Raw genomic sequence first — 19,473 nt, 5'->3', positions numbered from 1 at the left:
CTCCAGCCCTGTCACGGCGGTGGCACCAGAAGAGCAGACCTGGACTTCTCGGCCCCCCGAGGCCACAGACCTTCCTCCATACCCAGGATGAAGGAAGCAGCTGCCCCCATCCACCAGGGTCCCTCCCACACCCGCCTTTGGTCCCTGCTGTCTGCTTGCTGTCCAGCAAAACATTTACTGAGATACAGACAGGCACACAGCTGCTGTGAGGACCAACCCTGAGAGCCACGCGCACTCTGCCCCCGTGGCTTCCCCAGTCTCGCTGTGCTCATGTGCACGTTTGTGTGTCTGCCACCACAGCCAGGACACTTGACGGGGCTCGTCCCCACAGGGGACCTTCTCCGACAGCCCACGCCCGTCCTCCTTCCTGCCCACCCACCCCCAATCCACACACCTCTGTCTCTTTTCCCGGCCTGGGTCTTGATCTTAGCGGGACAACAGGCGGTCTTTCCCATGAAATAGGATGATTTTATATCTGTTCTTATCAGGTAGGGACAGTTCACTGTTACTAATGAGCTGAGAGCTTTTATCATGAACAAACACTGCTTTAATTGCTTTTACTGCATCAAATGATATGCTCATATGATTTCCTTCTTAGTTTGTTGACTGATGTGGTTGATTGATTTTCAGATGTTGAATCAACCGTGCATATTTGGAATAAAGCCCGCTCAGTCATAGAGTGTAACTATTGATTACGTTTCTGGATTCAGTTTGCCGATACTTTGTGGAGGCTGTTTTGCATCTAAGATCATGAGCGATACCGGTCTAGACTTTCACTTTCCTGGACCTCCTTCATCTGGTTTTGGTATCGGGGTAATACTGGCCTCATAAAATGAGTCTGGAAGTGTTCCATCCTTTCATGTTTTCTGGACGAGCTTGTGTAAAACCGGCGTCGATTCATCTCTGAATGTGTGGTGGGGTTTGCCAGGGAAGCCCGCTGAGCCCAGAGATTTCTTTGGGGGGAGCTTTTTAATCACGAATTTAATTTCTCTGATGGTTCCAGTACAGTCCCGCTGTCTGTTCCATCTTGGTTGAGTTTGGGTAGTTTGTGGCTTTCAGGAAGCCCTCTGAGTTGTCGCCCTTGTGAGCGTGGAGTGGGCGGCGGTACTGACGCCCTCACGGTCCCTTGGTGGCTGACGGGGGTGCAGCCGTGTCCCACCCCTGAGGCCGGGGGCTGCTGCTTCTGCTTTTGGTTGTTCGTTTTTAGTTTGTCATTTTCTCTAGGGATTTATCGACTTTATTGAATTTCTTTTTTAAAACCATATTTTTCTTTCATTGATTTTTCTCTATTGTTTTCCCATTTTCAATTTTATTAATTTGTGCTCTTATTTTCGCCTTCCTTCTGTTCGCTTTGGGCTTATTTTTCTCTTCTTTCCTTAACTCATTGAAGTCATAGCCTTTAGATTATTTACTTGACGCTGTCTGCGTGTCTGATGGGAGCATTCAGAGCGTGGGCGTGCCTTTCCGTGATGCCTCAGCTGCGCCCCACGGGTTTCGGTGTTTGTGTTGTTTTCACTCAGTTCTGTGTATCTGTCTGTCTTGGCACGTCCATTCTGACCCCTGAATCGTTTGGAGGGGGCTTGGTATAACTTCAATTTTTTAAGTGTTTTCAGGTTTGTTTTCTGGCTTAGGATAGGATTGGTCTTGGTGAGTGTTCATGAATACTTGATAAAAATATGTGTATTCTGTGGCACCTGCTTTTCAACCAGAAACCGTATGTACCCTTCCTCGGAGCTGAGGACGGACGGAGAACCTTGCCCGAGTTTAGCCTCTTCCTTTAAGAAACAAAGTTATGGCTGTTCCACGAAGCCTCGTGCCCCTGACCCTGCCCTGTGCCAGGAAGGCCGCAGAGCAGAGAAGCGGCTGGGACTTTCTCCAGCTGCCACCCTGTCCCTGAGGGGCTCCCCGCAGAGTGAGTGGCTGCACAGAGCCGGGGGTTCCCGATGGGAGGTCGCAGGCATCACCCTGGGGCAGCGTGGGCCAGCCCTGCCTGTAGCCCAGGTCGTGTGGCCTCACACAAGCCCAACTCACGGTGCAAAGAGCGTCCAGGGGCCTGGGAGCCAGCAGCTACCCCTCCGACGCCCGGCCTGGTCGCTCTGACCAGAGCAGAGCAGAGAGAGGGCCAGGGCCAGTGTGCGGCTCTCGGCACGGCAGGGCGAAGCTGGGTGAGGGCACTTCTGTGACCGCAGCTGGACACGTCTCATACCTGCCGTCCCTCTGAGATGTCACTGACGTTTTGTGCAGGCGCTGGCCCTGGCCCCCCACTTCCCCATGGTAGTGAGAGCATCCCACGCAGGGCTGGCCGACGGAGCCCAGGCTCTCGGGTCAACAGGGGGCTTTCTGTTCCATTGCCAGGACCAGGAGCGGTGGGGCACCTGAGCTTCACGGAGATCCTGGACACGTCTCTCAAGGTCAGCTGGCAGGAGCCCGTGGAGAAGAACGGCCTCATCACAGGTGAGTGTCTAGGCTCCCCCCGAGGCCCCGGGGGCAGCGCCGGGCGAGGCTGCCGAGAGCGCACGCAGGTGCGTGGCAGAGGGCAGTGGGCAAAGGGCAGCAGGCGACAGGCAGGGCCCGGCCCCTCGGGCGCTTTCTCCTGCCTGGGCTCCAGCCCCACAGTTTAGAGCTTCATCTCCCTCCACTGGCTCTTTGGTGAATGAGAATCGGCCCTGTTGGGGGGATTTTCCTCAGTGTATTTAGCTCCCTTGATTCTCAGAGCAGCACAGGGCATATTGATGGGACCGATCTGCAGAGGACGAAGCTGAGCCCCAGGGAGGTGAGCTGAGCTCCTCCTTCACTCAGCAAACGGGCACGGAACGCCTGGGTGGGCCAGCACTTGCCTGATGGCTGTGACCAGGCCGGGACCACGACCCTCATGCACCAGGGTCTCAGCCCATCCAGCAGGGCAGGGTGGGCCCGGAGTCCACAGGGCCCGGGTGAGGCCAGGGAGTGGACACAGCCCCGAGGCGTGCGGGGCTCCAGGCTGCTGTCTCTGGGAACAGCTCGCCTTCCATAGGGGTTTTGATGGCTTTATTTTATAGAAGACCTTTCTGAAAAGACTTCAGCTAAAGCTAATTTACATCTTAGGTTGGAAAGAAACATTCTAGGTTTGGTGAGGCCAGCACAGGCTGTGACCTCAGGAGAAGATGGGGGACCCATCCCGCGGCCCAGGCCAGCTGCACTCGCCCTGTGAGAGGCAGCCCCCTCTGCCTGCCAGGCTCTTGGCGTTCTGTCTCCCGGTTCCGAATCTGGCCGGGACCCTGGTGGACAGTTCATGCCGAGGGCGTCCGTCAGGCAGGTACACGCGTGGAGCTCCACCCTGTCCCCTGCGAGCACACGCACGCTGCATTCTGGGGTTAGGTTGCTAAGGAAACCCCTGGCTGCAGTCGCTCGCGGGGAGCAGCCTCCCCAGCAAAGTGGTTGGTGGTGGTCAGGACTCCCCATGTACGACCTGTCATCAGCCGCGAGCGGGGCTGAATGAACTCGTTCTCATATTTTATTTAAGCGAATGCCTGCAGTTCCCAGCCACAGCCTGCTGTTTATGTGACCTTGGCCCCAGCGGCGTGGCTTCTCAGTACCTGAGTCAGCCAGCAGCCTGTCCACCTGCCCCCGGGCTGGGAGCAGCCTGCCCTGTCCCAGCAGCAAGGGCCTGGGCAGAGCGGCAGGCACACCCCTGCCCTGCCCTCCGGGCGGCCACACGACCCCGTGTCCCTGCGCCTGGCCTTTGGCAGCCGTGCTATGACGTGTGCCAAGCCCACACGATGGCTGCCTGCCGCGCTCTGGGGGGGGCGTGGGGGGAAAGGCCCGCAGAGGAGAGACGACGCGCTGCCTTCTCCCTTGGCCTCCCCAGAGGCCCCTCCCGGCCCGTCACCTCTGCCCCCAGTGGCGCTCTCCCTGGCACTAGGCACTGTGCCCCCATAGACAGGTCAGCTGCCAGGGGCACATGCCGGCAGAACCACAAAGGCCTGGTCCCGCTGAAGGTGGGCTGTTCACCAGGGAGAGCAAACCTGCCCCCAGGAGCCACTGTCAGGAGGCATCGGTGTGGCACCAGCAGCTGACCTTCCAAAGCCTCCTGGCAATGCCCCCTCTGCCCGCCATTGGAGGCATGGGGGCAGGTGCTGGCCTTCAGTGTGGTCCTCCATGCATGGGGCCACTTCACGTTCCAGACGCCTGCAGGAGGCCACCCTGTGTCAGCTGGTGCAGGTGAGCGTCCCCAGGAGGCCACCCTGTGTCCCCCGGTGCAGGTGAGCCTCCCTGGGCCTCGTTTTCACTCGGGGCCGGGAGAGGGGGTGCTGAGTGGACGGCCCTGCCACCCCCACAAAGCCCATTTCGCCTGCGTTGTGAGTCAGCACCTCCCTCCGCCTCCGTACGCTGTGATTTATGAGGGCCCGGATGCACACAGACAGTTTGTGATTGGATGGACTGCCCTCCTGCAGAAAATTTACTTCAGCTGCACAGAAAATGATCCTGGGAGCTCCCCGGGGTCGTTAGTCTCAGTTAGGCGGCCGCTGGGAGCAGGTGGGACACCGAGGCAGCCTCGCTCTGCCGCCCGCTGGGGAGGCCGGGATGGCCGTGCCTGGGCCCCAGGCTGCCAGGCCGCACGAGACCCTGGCGTGGAGAAGACGTGGATGGAGACCCGCTCTCCCTACACAAACAGAATTGTCTGGCAAGGTTGTCACACTGACAAGGGCTTCTCTTCCTGCGAGTGCAGAGAAGACCCCGGGGTAACCCACCAGGGTCAGGGACGGCCTTCTGGTTTACTCGCTCCCGTCCAGACCCCCGAGAGCAGGTGACGAGCAGCAAGGCCTGCGGGGGGCGAGGGGGCTCCCTGTGCAGGCAACGCGGCTCCGCTCCAGGGCCGTGGTGGGGTGTGAGCGCGTGATGGCTGTGAAGGGCGCAGACCCCCGGTGATGTGCCCGGCGCGCTCTGCGTGTGAGGTTGTTAACGCTGGCTGCCCGGAAGGCTTGTCGCTTCTTAAATTGTACAGTTAGTTCCAAAGATGTGACTCAGAAAACAGAGAACGGCTGATCGATGCAGGTGCTCCCTGGTGCTAGAGCTGGGAGGGGACGTCGGTGGCAGGGCAGCGGCAGGCGAGGAGGAGAGGACTGCAGGTGCGAGAGGGACAGGGGTGAGAGGTCAGCCTGTGGTCCTCGGGGCCTGGGCAGGGACCCAGACGCCAGGAGCAGCCTTCAGACAGGCAGCAGCTACTGTCCTGTGGGGAGCCCGGAGATGGGGTCCCTGGTGTTCCCAGCGTGGGAGCCCCGCGCCCCGGCACGGCAGCCATTGGGCCGTAAGGTGGCTTAAGGGACGGCAGACAGGCAGTGGCTTCTGACGTTAATTTTTTTTAGTATTAAAGTCCCGAGACGCTGCCCTCTAAATCCTTATTTACCCGAAGCCCAAGTTCCTAACTGCGTTTACCGCTTTCATCAGGACGAGCTGGAGCGTTACGACGCCTCCTCACGCTTCAGTGTCGGCGAGATGATTGACTGGGAAGCGGGGAACGAGCGTTTTCAGAGGTTTTCCACCGCCTCGGGGCCTGGGGGCTTTTTCTGTCACTGCCCCGACCCCACACAACACCCCTCCCGCCCTCTGCCCACATCGGCGCCTCGGAGGGGCCAGCGCTGGAGCCGGCAGGGCCTTTCTGCCTGAGCCCCAGGCACCACGGACCCGAGGTGGCAGGGGCCATGCTGACGAGGCCCCGCCGGCTGAGCAGGGCAGAGGGAAGATCTGGTTCCGTGGGGAGCACAGAGCTGGAAGCAGAGCCCCTGCATAAGGCAGCGCGCTGGCGCAGCGAGGGGCCCATCCCTTACTCCCGGCGGAAGGAGGAGCCGAGGGCCCACAGTTAGACGCAGCCAGGACCCAGCTGCAGAGTTAGGGCCCCGCGTGATGAAAGCACGCGCTCATGAAAATGGAGGTGCTGCCGAAACGCGTCCCTCGCTTGCCGGGAGGAGGTTAAGTCGTGCGCCGCGGGCGGGCAGGCGTCACACCTCGGTCCTCGCTGCAGGTCCTGAGGTCACCAGCATGTCAGATCAGTCCTGTCCCCTGTGGATCGCGTTCCAGGAGACAGGTGGCCCAGGCTGAGAAGGGTGGTGATGGAGGTTTCTTGGGGGGCACACAGGACGGAGGCCAGACTCCTAGGCAGCGGCTTCTCATCGGACCTCTTTCTGCAGCTCCTGGCCCTGCCCTGGGCCTCGGGAGGTCCCCTAACTCTGCGTGTCCCCCCAGGCTACCGGGTCTCCTGGGAGGTGTACGGCAGGAACGACTCTCAGCTCACAGACACTCTCAACAGCACGACGCTCGAATATAAAATCCAGGGGCTGTCTTCCCTCACCACCTACACCATCGACGTGGCTGCTGTCACGGCAGCAGGCGCCGGCGTGACCACCTCATCCACCATCTCTTCCGGCGTGCCCCCAGGTCAGTGAGAACGCGCGGCTTCCCCGCCCCTTCCCCTTAGACACCTGACCTCGGAGGGGACCCGCCTGTCCCCAGGTTCTTCTGCTCGCCCCCTGGCCTCCCTTCGGCCGCGGCATGGGGTCGTGGGAACGGGCCGATGGGTGGCAGGGGTGCGGCCCGCCCACCAGGGAGCTGGGTCTGAGGCCCGGGAGGCCGCCCAGGGGGCGCATACGGAGTGAAAAACAGGATGTGTTGGCGTGAGGGGTAAGAATAGCATTTGCGAAAACATGTCCAAACCTGCATAAAATTTTCATAAGAGTCTGAGTTCATCTGAGCCAAACAGATGCCGACTGCCCAGAGCAGGATGGCAGGCGCTGTGGGGAAGAACAGCTGTGCCACTTCTGTGCATTTGGAATTGAGGGGGGACCGGAAGGAAGACGCCGGGGGTGGTAACAAGACCGCTTGCCGCCGGGAGGGTGCTCAGGCCTCGGAGGGGCCTGGAACAGAGGCTGCCGCTGGCGTTTCTCGGGTGTTAACCGGCTGCACAGAACTGGAGAGGGCTGGCTTCAGTCCCCTCTCTGAAGGTCGGACTCCCCAGCGCCTGCCCTGGGGGGATTTGTGATCAGATGGCCCTGAGGTGCTTTCCACAGAACCCCTTCTCTGCACACAGTGAGAAGCATAAAACTTTATTCACTCAACAAACAATGACCACTTGGGTGTGAGGTCAGAACAGGCAGGAAGAAGGGGGGAGGGGAAGGTGAAAGAGACGGGGAAAGAGAGCGTCTACAGCGTGAGGCTGTTCCCGCCGGAGCCAGTGCTGCGGGGCGTCTGTCCCTGCTGCGGGCCTGGGTGACAGCCGCGCTGACTCCCTCTGAAATGCACGTCGCCTTCTGAGGCGGCAGCACGTCCCCGTCCCCCTTGGAAGGCTGTCGTTCCACTTCCTGTCTTCGGTGTCAAAGTTTCCGCTGAAGAGGCAAGTGCCTCTCTGCGGAATTCACCTGGGAGGAACCACGGGGCTCTCAGGTCAGTCTGTGGTTAAAGCTGCGGGCCGCTGGCCACGGGAAAGATGTCACTTTGCCGAGTTTTGGCCTCGGTTGTCGGGGCTGAGCGATCCCTTCAGCACCAGCGCGCACCCCGCGTGGCAGAACCGCATGCAGCCCCGTTCCCGCAACGCGGTGGTTATCCTGGAGGGAGCTATGGGTGATTGAACAGAAGACCAGACAAATAAAACGCGTGCAGCAAGTAAGCCCCCCAGAATCCGTGTGCACCCCCCACCCCCCGTTCCCACTCCGCTGGGCGATGCGCTCCCGAGCTCAGCAGGCCCACCGGCCGACTGGGGTGGAGGCTGCCGCCGCCTCTCTGTGCACTGTAACCACCTCGGGACTTTCCTAGAAGCCGGGACCCAGCCTGCCCGCGGGGGGCCCTTGAGCCCCGCAGTGTCTCGGAGCAGAAGCAAGTCTCCTGTCCACCAAGGACATCGCCGCTGTCCCTGCCAAGGCACAGTTCCGGCACTGTCGGCTCCGGGAGCACTGGGGCAGTGGCTGCCCGCCCCCCGCCCCTTTCAGGGGCCCCGCGAGGCTGGAGAACCCGCCTGTGGAGCAAGGTCTCGGGTGCGGCCAGGACGCTGGGCGGGACCCCACGCTGAGACTACCTGGCTCCTTTTTAAAGGCGTTAACAAAGCAGATGTGTGCTTTCAAGAGAGCCGTCTGTGGCTTACGAAAGACTCGTGTCGTCCTGCGGAAACAGCCCGCTCCCGAAGCCCATGTTTAAAACACTGTTAACAGCAGAATAGCAGCGGTGGTGGCCTGCGTTAACGCTGTGAGGGCGAGCTGGCGTGCAGCGGCCGAGGGGCGCCTGGAGCGCACGCGTGTGGGAGCAGGTTTCCCGGCCACCCGGTTGGACACAGCCCACGGGTCGGGCCCCGCAGCGGAGACTGGCCCCGAGGCCTCCCGGCACGCCCTCGGCGCCGGCGGAGGGACGGCCGGCCATGGCTCTGGGCCCTGTGCTGCCCCTGTTGCGCTTGAAGTTCGCTGCCATTAATGGCGGAAGGGCCGTGGCAGAGCCCCGAGAGCTCAGAAGTATGAGAGTCACTTGCCCCTTGATGGAACCTTTTTCTGCTGCGTGTTTATGAAACCGATGTGGAAAGGCCCCAGGAGGTCCCGGAGCCACTGCGTGCGGGGTCTCCCCACTGATCAGCTGCGATCCCGTCCCGTGGGGGCGGCTTTAAATGCCCGGGGGCAGCGGGCCAGGAGGCCTGGAAGCCTTGCGCTGCTCGCGTTGCGATTCCGTCCTTCCTCCTGCCCAGGCCCCGTTCTCGGAGGGAGGTCCTGTGCTCTGTACACTGGAGCCAGAGCTGTCATGTTGAACACACGACGGGGACAGGCTTGGGGGGGAGGGGCCCGCCAAAGGCTGAAGCCACAGGCGACCTCTGAGGAGGGGCGTCCTTCGCAGCAGCCCCCCTGTTCTTGAGTTGCCGCAGCAACGGCGCTGGGTGGAGTGGGAACAGTTCTGCACTGCCACCTGACTCAGTCGTCTTGGAAACCAGACCCAGGAAGCCAAGGATCGGGACCTGCCCATGGACCCCGGTGTGCACGCCTCCACCACGCCCCCAGTGCCTTTCCAAGGCCTCACGGTCGTTACCCAGGGAGGGCGGGCACCATGCGCCCCGTGTTGTCTGAGGAGCCTGTCACTCGTCCGCTCCCCACCCGACAAGTGTCTGCTCAACTGGAACCTGCTCTGCACGGGACAGTCTCCCCCTTCCCAGTCTGTCACCCCGAGGCCACATTGCTGTCTCCCGAGGCCACTTCACATGGCTTGGAGCTTTGTGGGTGACCCCATGCAAGCGCGAATCTTGCTGTGATCATGTCTGGGGAAGCCCTGCCTCTCAGTTTCGGGGTTTTGAAAAATTAATCCCCTTTCTGTGATACAGGCGTTCTGAAAGTATCTAGTTGCCAACATGTTTGATGTGTTTCCCGAGCTGCAGCAGCACCTAACGCCCTGCCTTTCCGCCCCCGTTTACCTGCAGAGCTGCCTGGCGCCCCATCGAATCTGGTCATTTCCAACATCAGCCCTCGCTCGGCCACCCTGCAGTTCCGGCCGGGCTACGACGGGAAGACGTCCGTCTCCAGATGGGTGGTGCAGGGCCAGGTATGCGCCCGCCGCGGGGGGCAGCGGGTCCCGGGGGCGGGCACGGCAGCCGGATTTGGTGACCACCCAGCGGCCGGGCGCAGCTGACGAAGGGGACCTTGTGGGGGGCCGTGACCGGAGGAGAACCAGAGAGCCGTGACAGTTGGGGTGCTGGGCACGGGCTGTGGAAAGGAGAGGGGAGCTGAGGTGTCCGCGGGAGTCTCGTTGGACAAGAGTAGACGTGGTGATGAGGCTTAAAATTCGCGTTGGGGCCCCAACGGCGAGCCCAGAACTGAGCGTGGTTGACTGTTCTCTGAAGCCCGTATCGCCCTTAGCTACCAGGTGCTGCGCACTGCGGCGGCGGGGCTGCGCATGGCGACTGGCTGGCCGCTGCTCTGGGCCTTTCCAGGGCACAGCCAGGGGAGGCAGCTTGAGGTCATACTGATATTTCCAATTCAAATATAAGATTTTCTACTTTGCGTTTATATTTTAAATACCTTTACCCTTGCACTAAAATTGTGTTTTGTAGAAATATTAACGTAATTACTGATTATCTGTTTGTTCTCATTGTATAAAGAGTTTCCAAACGGTAACTTCCAGGGTTCTGCTCACAGTAAGGCCCCTGGATACCATCTAAGCGCCTGTCCTCAGACGGGCAGTCAGAACGGAACCCGGAAGTCCTGCCGTCCCGTCCCCGTGTGGTTAACTCACCAGCTCCGTGCAAACTTGGGTCCATTCGTTTTCGGGGTTGTGCTTCTTTTTCCTCTGGCTTCAGTCTCAGTGACTGCCCCCTCCCCCGCCGCCGAGGACTGAAGGGTTAGCGAACCTGCAGACCTGCACTTCGATGAGAGGGGGAAAGCCTGTTTCATAGGATCCCAGAAACTCCGAGCAGACGGGGGACACAGGGTCACCTGACCACGAGCTCTCAGCAGGGGGTGATTTTACCTCCCCCCACCCCCATCCCGGGCACATTCGGCAGTGGCTGCAGACGCTTGGGTGGTCGCAATTGGAGGGTGCTCTGGGCGTCCACTGGGGAGAGGCTGGGCGCTGCTGCAGACGCTGCGACGCACGGGCTCAAAGGCAGCCGTGCGAGGCCCAGAGAGCCTGACCTCGTCCGCTCTGTCTTTGTTATTTTATCTCGTTGTTCAATGGCAGCTGTCCCACTTCCTCCCGTGGCTCTCCCCTGCCCCGCCCCCCCCAGTCAGTCCCCACCCTGTTGCCCGTGTCCGTGGGTCATTCACACCTGTTTTCTGCCTCGTCCCTTCCCCTTCTCCCCCTCCCCACTTCCCTCCGGTCACTGTCTCTTCCGTGTTTGCGTGCCTGTGGTTCTGTGTGCTCGTTAGTTTACTTTGGGCATTAGTTTCCTGTGGTAGGTGAGCTCATATGGCGCTTGTCCTTCACCGCCTGGCTTACTTCTCTCAGCATCATGCTATCCAGGTCCATCCACGCCGTCGTGAGAGGCAGGGGCTCCTCCTTCCTTTCTGCTCATGGTGCTCCGCTGTGTGAATGCGCCACAGCTTTGGATCCGCTCGTCCACGGACGGGCACGTGGGCTGTGTCCAGCACTCGGCTGTTGTGAACAGCGCTGCTGTGAACAGAGGGGTGCGTGGGGTCCTCTGAATTGGTGATCCAGGACTCTGAGGGTCTAATGCCAGCGGTGGAATGGCAGGGTCAAAATTTCCTTTCTTTAAAAAACATTTCCCTGTTTGACAAACTGTTAGAATGTGCTCGGTTTCGTTTATTTCGGAGTCTGTCCTGTAACTCCCTGCATGACCTCAGGGTAAAGCTGTGACAGGGGCATGTTCAGAGGTGGCCCCCCTGCCCTCACAGCATGGGGCTCACCCTTCCTTCCTTCTGCTGCATAAGCAGGCGCCAGCCCCTCACCTGCTGGCTGTCACCCGCCCCAGCCTCGGGGGCCGTGGTGCCCCCACCTTCACACCCAGCAGTGGCGGCCAGGCCCCTCATCTCCTCCTCTCCCACCTTCCTCCCCCACCTGCCCAGCCCCCCTTCCCCTCTTCCCTGGGGTCAGATTGGGCCCACCCAGGTCTCTCCCGAGGAGCCCCTCCCTCAAGACTCCTCACCTCCACACGTCCGAGCGGTCCCTCTCTAAGGGAACGTGCCCAGGCCCCAGGTCCACGTGGGGAAATCCTTGGGGAGAGGGGCGTTGCTCTGCCTGAAGGTCGTCTTCAGCCTTTTGCACGATTATTGCACGTTCTGTGCCACCGCGTCTGTGGGACACGTCCTCAGGGGCGGGACGGCTGGGTCAGTGAAAACGCACGGAGATCCCGTGGACTTCCGCCCGAGCCCTCTGCCGTGCATGCATTGTGACAGCCGCGTTCTCCTTGGCCACATCCTGTCGTCTCGTGTGCCAGAAATGACGTCTCCTTTGTCCTCTTTTCCTGGTGCTTGTGGCCTTTGAGCGCAGACGGAGGGGCTCCCTCCCACTCTTATGCACAAAGGGCCCCCCTCCGCTCTCTGCTGCCACGTCCCTGGTTGCACCTTTGCGTTCAGCTCTCCTTCCCCCGGGAGTCTGTCCCCATGTGTGGGGGAGCTGGGCACGCATTTCTGTCGCCTTGCAAATAGCCATGTAATTGTCCCAAAGCCATTTATTAAAAAGTCCGTTTTTGCCTTCTGATCTGTGATATTAAATTCCCACGTGCACTTGGGTCTATTTCTGAACTTTTCATTCTGTTCTCTTCGTCTGGCAATTCATGCAGAACTTCCACGTTGTTCAAGGACAGAGGCTTTAAAATACGCTTTATTATCTGGTAAGGTTTCCCCAAACCCCACCAGCACACGCGCGCGCACACACTCAGGTGCCCGCTCACACCTGCACACACACACAGCATGCACGCACACACCCACGCATGGGGCACACGTGCACCTGCTCCCGTGTTCTGTCCTCCAGGAGGCCTCGCTCAGCTCACCCAGCCACTTCTCCAAGGCTGTTTCAGTGCTGCTCTGGCCCAGGCAGGCTCCCCGTTCCTAAACTCAGGACAGTGGGGCCCTGGAGTCGGTGGCCGGTACAGAGGAGGCCCTCGGGGACACCCCACACCTAACTCCCTGGCTCTCCTGTGCTGCAGAGAGACCCAGCGTTCCCTCAGCCAGGCCATCACGGAAGTGGCTGCGCTCCTCCCCTGTGCCCGCTGCCGGCGGGGATGCGGAGGGAGCAGGTCTCGGGCACCCAGTGAGCAGCTGCCACTGAAGAGCTGGGAGGTGATGATTCAATTGCGCTTTGCTCGGGGTGCTGGCAGAATGCCAGGCGGGAGGGCAGGTCACTCAGGTGAACGTGACGTCTGAGCCCCACTGAGAGGCGCTGTGAGCGCGACCCGGGCAGAGCGCCCGCGCCCGCCCCGAAGCTCCCCCGGAGCTCTCTGCGGCAGGTCAGGCTGCACTTTTAGGCTGGGACCCGCCGCTCAGGCAGCTTCGCTTTGCAAAACACGTTCCTCAGCTCCGACCACGTTCAGGAGCGCCGCAGCCTGTGTCACTTGGCGCGCGCCGGTGAGTGATGGAACGGAAGGTCTAGCCCGGGCACAGGCTGTAATGAGCTGATGGCGGTTCCGCTGTTCAAGAGCAGCTTTTATAGGGGTTTCAGACTCAGTAATGCTTCGCGTAATTCGTAACCTTTGCCCACAGAGTGAGCAAGCCATCTCCCCACGCCTGCATGGGGCTCCGTAACGGCAGGACGCGGACGGACGTCTCTGTCCGCTGCCTGCCCGCCGGCGCGCCCCTCCCCCGGCCCGGCGTGGTCACAGCCAGCACCGCGTCTGCAGCTCTCAGCTGCTCTGAGCAGGTTCCCGTAACGAAGACGCCGGCGCTGACGCCGCAGGTGCAGACACCACTGTTTGCGTTCTGCACATGGAGAGGGAGAGCCCACTTAGTGCTTATTTGTGCGTAATGGTCGCCATTTGCTTGAAAGGAACTGTTTTAGGGAGTGTTACGGGCTCGTAAAGCCGATCACAGGGCTGCTGACTGCAAGCCTCGCCACAGCTAAGGCGCCAGGGGTGGAGGCACGGGCACAGGCCTTCCCTGTGGTGTCCATGGGGAGCGACAGGTGAGGCAGGATGAACACGCTCAGGACTGGCTGTTAGGCTCATTCCAGCTCCAGGACATCAGTCAGTCCCTCACTGTCTGGTGACGAGGGCTGGGGGACCGTGGCCAGAGTGTGGCCCACAGAGGAGGGTGGGGCGTGGGCTCCGGGCTGGGGAGCTTGCACCTGAAAGGTGTGCTCCTGGGCGGGGGACTGTCTGTCTCTAGGACGCGGCCGACCCTGGGAGGTCAGTCCCTGCAGGTCAGCAGGGCCCGGTGTCAGGGCATCAAAAGCAGAAACTGGAAGTGAGGCGAGCACCGCTGCGGGGAAGCCGAGCGGCTGCAGAGGCAGGTGCGGGCAGCACTCGGTGGAGACGAGACCGGAACGGGGGCCAGAGCTGGTGTGAGGGGCTGGGGGGCCTTGCTGGGGGCTGGTCTGTCTCTGTCTCAAACAGTAGCTGAGCAGCCGTGTGTCCTGGCCTCTAACACGGTGCCCCTGGCCAGGGGTCACAGGCACCTCACTCTCCTCGTCCCTCCAGCGCCCTGGTGACCCTTGGGCAGCCGCCGCTGTCCTCTTTGTAGCGGCCGAGGCTGAGGTACCTGCATGCAGATGGGCCCTCCAGGGAGTGACGCGGGCCAGGCAGCATCTCCTGGGGGCGCGCCCCCTGGGGGGTCCCACACCCATCCCCGCTGAGGGTGCCTGGAGCGTGTGGCATTTCTGCTTTTGCAGTAAGGATGGCAGAGAGCTGTTTGTTGGCTTTAGAAGAAAAACCCGTCAGGACCCAGCTTCCCCACGGAGCTCTGACCTGTTTTACCTTCAAAGAGTTCGGTGGCCCTCTGCTTCCAGAGCACCGTTAGCGAGCGGCCGGTCACTCCTGGAACTCGCTGTCATGATGGCCTTGGAATCTCACCAGAGCCAGAGAGACCTGGCAAGAATGAAAGGACTTCCGTTCCTCACCAGAAAGAGTCCCGGTCTTCTTAGATCGAGGCATAAACCTTTTATTATAGGAACTTAAGGTTTCCCCTGGAGGTCTAGAAGTAAAGTTATGTTTCGGGCAATAATCTGTTTTTGGAGCTCTGCTCAAGACAACTCGTTCCAAGACAACTCGTTCCAGTGCTGACTTTGAAGTCACATCCTGTGCATGTGTGTGTGCGTTCCCGCGTCAAACCAGCAGCGTGGGCCCCGGGTTTGGGCTGGACCTGGGGGAGCTGCCAGGCACGGCGAGGAGTAAGACCCTCGTGGGACAGAGGCGACCCCCAGCACGGCACACCTGGCGTGAGGGCCCTCGTGTGGGGGGGCAGCCTTTCCCAGGAAGCCCCTGAGGCTTACAGGCCTGCTGGCCTCTGCTGCGGGCCAGGGGCTGGGCCATGGCAAAGCCCAGGCCCGTGAGCGCGGCCGCATCCCACCGCCACTGCGTTCAGTGGGAGCGGGGGCCCGTCCCAGCCTGCCTGCGGCTCAGCACCTCAGGGCGGGGGCTGTGATGCCCCCCTCCTCACGGGCCCGGACACGCCGCCTGCCGACTGGCAGCCGAGCGGGAGCCGCCCTGTCGCGGTTACGGCAGCTGTGCCCCCCCCACCCCCGCACACCCCTGCTGTCATCGACGGCGTGCCTGACCCGGAGGCCCCTCGGAACGAGTCTGACCCCCTGCAGGGTCCTCAGGGAGGAGCGCACTGTGTGTGTGTAGTGTGTGCGCGCCACAGCCGGTCCCCATGGCCGCGTGGCACGGGGGTCAGCGCGGTGCCGGACGCACAGAGGAGAGGCTCGGAGGCTCCAGTCAGGCCGGAGCCGCTGGGGCCAGGCCGGACGTGCCCCTGTTAGGGAGGCAGCTCTCCGTCGTCCCACGCGGCCCGGCTGGGAGCGGCGGTGCGCAGTGACGGGGGGTCCCACGTCTGACCTCTGGCCGGGCTGCTGTCGTGTTCAGGGGGCGAGTCTGCAGAGGTCTGTGTTTGCGTTTAGTTGTCTTTAGGAGGCATGCCACCAGCCGCGCGCTGGCTCCACCCCCTTGTCCCCGTGCCCTTTCTCCACGTTGCTGAGGTCACGGGGGGCCCTGGGCTGTTTTCCAAGGGCCTGGCACCAGCCCGCTTGCTTCCTCTGCAGACGAATGAGCGTGTTCCTGGGTCGTTGTAGCGTGTAGAGGCCCGGGGCCCCAGGCTGACCCACCTCCACATGGCTCAGAGCCCCCATCCCTGCGCGTGTCCTCTGGGTCCCCAGAGCCACACGACCTGCGCGGGTTCCAGAGCATGCTGGGACTACCATGCAGACACATGGCGGGGGGGGGGGGGGGGAGAGTCCCAGGCAGCCTGAGGGCACGGCTGGGCCCCCGTTGCCCCCTGGCTGGGATGGGCCTCACGGCCCCAGCAGGGCCCTGTGAGTCTCAGGAGGAGCATGTGGACAGAACAGAAGTGCCTCGGGCAGCGACAGGCAGTCGTGGGAGCTGCGTCGGGTCAGATGGGATCGAAGCCCCAGGAAAACAACCCCAGGGGCCCAGTGAGCCTGGGGCTGGGAGACCCGCAGGGCAGGCCCCCGGGCTTGTCGGTGGACTTGTGTGTGAAGGAGGCAGCTCTGCCCAGGGCCACTGTCACATCCCAGAGCAGCCGGGCCTTCAGGTCCAGCCCCTGGGGCAGCGGAGGGTCCCTGTCTGTGTGAGGACGTCCCATGTCACAGCCAGCGGCGGTGTCCTAGGGGTGTGCTGGGCGGGAAGGACTGGACGTGGACAGGACAGACAGGGCCCTGGTCAGCACGTGGTGGACGTGGCTCAGTGAGGACATGTGGGTCTCAGCCAGGCCTCCTCTCTCTGAGTCCCTATTGTCACAGGAGGAAGGCGGGGTGGCAGGGCACCTCTCCAGCCCCCAGAGGTTCCCTCTCAGGTCCGGACCATGGCGGGAACAGTGAGGGCCAAGCCCCAGGGCACAGGTGGGAGGTGTGTACACAGGACTCCGCCCTGTGGCCCATCCAGCCGGTCCCAGGATGTCCCTTTCCACAGGTGGGCGCCATCGGGGACGAGGAGGAGTGGGTCAGCCTATACGAGGAGGAGAACGAGCCCGATGCCCAGACGCTGGAGATCCCGAACCTCACGCCCTACACGCAGTACAGGTGAGCTCTGTGGGCAACAGCAAAGCCAGTCACGGGCCTGGAAGTGGGACGTTTCTGGGGGCGGTGACGGAAACGGGAGCCTGCAGGCGTGAGGTGCACAGTGGAGTGTCCTCCAGGGGAGGGGACCCCGAGCGAGCTGGCAGCGTCCACCATCCGCACCGGCTGGCACAATGCCCTGTCAGGGGAGGGGCTCGCAGTCGCGTGGTCAGACGCGCGCCGCTTCCCTTACGGAGCTCCGTGCCGTGGGCAGGCCGAGCAGGTGTCCGGGGCCCAGGAGCGCTGGCCTCCCTGCTCAGGCGCTCAGCCTGCCCCGCAACCTCTTGCCTCGTGACCCTGACACCCCTGGGCAGTGAGTCCCTGTCCAGGCAGAGGGCGGGTGCCCACGCACTGCAGCGAAGGCACAACCTCCTGTCAGATCATCAGGGGCGGGGGGACGTCCTGTTACCAGTACACGTGCAGGCTGATGGGGCCCTTGCTCTGCCGGGGCGGACACGCTCCATCAGGTCAGGGAACGAAGGCCACGCGCGGCCGGCTCTGGGCGCAGCCGGTGGAATGATGCCTCTGTCCTGTTCCAAAGTCAGGGTTTAGCACAAACCTAAGGAGCGAGGCCGCTTCGGCTCCGTTCCCCGTGATGTTCTTCCTAAGACCAGAGCAGGCACATCCAGGTGCCAGTCACACGGTTTAGCGAAACATTTAGTGTGAAATGAGCTGTTAGGAGTCAAGACCTGCCACGTGAAATCAGTGTCAGCTGGGTAATTATTTCGGCAACCAGCAGCTGCAGCTGGAGATGCGGGTCCCCGGCTTCACGTCACGTAGACGCAGGAGCCTCGGTCATCGGCACGCCTGGGGCCTCAGACAGCTTTCCTGTATGAAGTTCACTTCACATAGTCGCAGATATAAATGAAGAGGAGACGCAGCTGAAAACGTGAACGGAGACTTTATTGACTTATTTAAGTTTATCGGTGGCATTGGTTAACGGAATCACAGGTTCCGGGTGCGCGTTTCTATGACACGAGAGAGCGTAGACCTTGGAGAACATCTAAGCCCGCCCTCACTTTATAGGCCAGGAAACGGGACGGTGAAAGGTTTGTCACTGGCAGGACTAGAGCCCCGCAGCGTGGGTTCTGGGGCCATTGCTCGTCCCCTGAGCTGGCAGGGATGGGGGCGGGGCCCCACCGTCACCATGGCGCAGCGGCTGTCAGGGCCGTCACTGGTGTAATGTGCTGCTGCTCCAGTCCCCTGAAGTAGCCGCTGGACCCTGACCCCAGATACGACCTGGAGCGGCCGATGGCAGCAGACGGCACAGGCCTGTGGCCTGTGACCCACCATTTTCCTCCTTGTAGGAACTGGAAATCATCGATTCGCAGTCGATTTTCTGTTCTTTGGAGTCTTTTAGGGAAAAGGGCCTGACATGTAATGTGCGTTTTTAGTGGGGCCAGGTGGAAAGAGGGCGCACTGAGTGTCGGCTCTAGGATCCAGGCCTACACATGCCTGAGCGCCCCTCACCCCAAAACAGCCTGGGGGTTGCTCTCTGCCCTCTGCCTCCCACGGCTCCTCCTGCTGCGGAGTGACGCTTATCACTGGCTGCACCTCCAGGTTCCGGATGAGGCAGGTGAACGTGGTCGGCGCCAGTCCCTTCAGCCCGTCCTCCCGGGTCATCCAGACGCTGCAGGCACCCCCGGACGTGGCTCCCACCAGTGTCACCGTCCGAACCGCCAGTGAGACCAGCCTGCGTCTGCGCTGGGTGGTGAGTGGGGGGGCGGGAGGGCTGCGGGGGCCGTGGTCTGCAGCCCCCAGGGGCACGCGGGAACCCAGAGCTTGGTGATTTCTCAGCCCTGCCTCTGTGCCAGTCGAGACTGATCTCATCCCTGAGCCAGAAAGTATTGCTTTACAGCCGGCGTTGGGTCTCAGACCGGGCCAGGCCGCCTCGTTAATCAGTGCCGCTCCTCACGGGCCTCCTGGAGCTGAGAGCCATCCCAGGGGTGGCTGCTGGTGGTGTGCAGCTGGACCTTAATCTAGGTCAACATGGACCTTGACATTTGTCGGAGGGCCCACTTGGTATTTAATCAGAACCTTCCCCACACAATTAAGCCAAAGTGTATTTAAAAAATTATGTCCAGCCAAATTTACTGACAAGATTTCATGTAATAGAGGAACATTCCAGGGGAAATAGAGTTTCTAAAAATATTCCCCCCAGAAAATATTGTCCACGGCACTGGCCTCGTAAGACAGGCCCCCCACCTTGGAGACCTGGGCAGGCGCCGTGCTGAGACGCCCGCTCACGAGGCTGTTCCCCCAGCCCCTGCCCGACTCCCAGTACAACGGGAACCCCGAGTCGGTGGGCTACAGGGTCAGGTACTGGCGCGCCGACCTGCCGTCCTCGGCGCTGACCCACATCATCAGCGACCGGCTGGAGCGGGAGTGCACCATCGAGGAGCTGGAGGAGTGGACTGAGTACGAGCTGCAGCTGCAGGCCTTCAACGCCATCGGGGCCGGGCCCTGGAGCGAGGCGGTGCGGGGGCGCACGCGGGAGTCAGGTGAGACAGGGCCCCCCAGCCCCTCGCATCCCCAGAGGTGGCTGAGCCCCGAGCCTCCCGGGCTCCTCCCCCCTGTGTCTGTGTCGGCCCAGGAATTAAGTCAGCCTCCACGGTAATTAGAGTAAAACTTCATTAGCGCCCCTGCCACTGATTAGAAATCGACAATGACTTCTCCGGGGCTGGACTCGGTTATTATTTTTAATTAGGGCTCATTTTCGCCATCCGTGATGAAAAGCAAGAGCGTGTAGAGGTCTCCTGGACCTCTGGACCTCAGGTGTCCGGGACGCCCTGGTGA

General features: G+C 61.6%; 1 protein-coding gene across 1 annotated transcript in view; it reads left to right on the top strand.

Annotated features, from left to right (window-relative positions):
• Positions 1 to 19,473, top strand: part of SDK1 (sidekick cell adhesion molecule 1) — a 458,950-nt gene that overhangs the window by 384,544 nt on the left and 54,933 nt on the right. The window contains exons 20-25 of the mRNA XM_090288675.1: positions 2,356 to 2,454; positions 6,223 to 6,414; positions 9,419 to 9,540; positions 16,532 to 16,641; positions 18,238 to 18,388; positions 18,941 to 19,178. Coding sequence (XP_090144801.1) covers positions 2,356 to 2,454; positions 6,223 to 6,414; positions 9,419 to 9,540; positions 16,532 to 16,641; positions 18,238 to 18,388; positions 18,941 to 19,178 — 912 coding nt within the window. The remainder of the gene's footprint in view (positions 1 to 2,355; positions 2,455 to 6,222; positions 6,415 to 9,418; positions 9,541 to 16,531; positions 16,642 to 18,237; positions 18,389 to 18,940; positions 19,179 to 19,473) is intronic.

This window comes from Furipterus horrens, unplaced genomic scaffold (genome assembly GCF_987537825.1).
Source record: "Furipterus horrens unplaced genomic scaffold, mFurHor1.1.pri manual_scaffold_10, whole genome shotgun sequence".
In the NCBI taxonomy this organism is placed as follows: Eukaryota; Metazoa; Chordata; class Mammalia; order Chiroptera; family Furipteridae; genus Furipterus; species Furipterus horrens.
The sequence above is the reverse complement of the archived record's forward strand: the minus strand, read 5'-3'. Positions and strand labels throughout refer to the sequence as shown.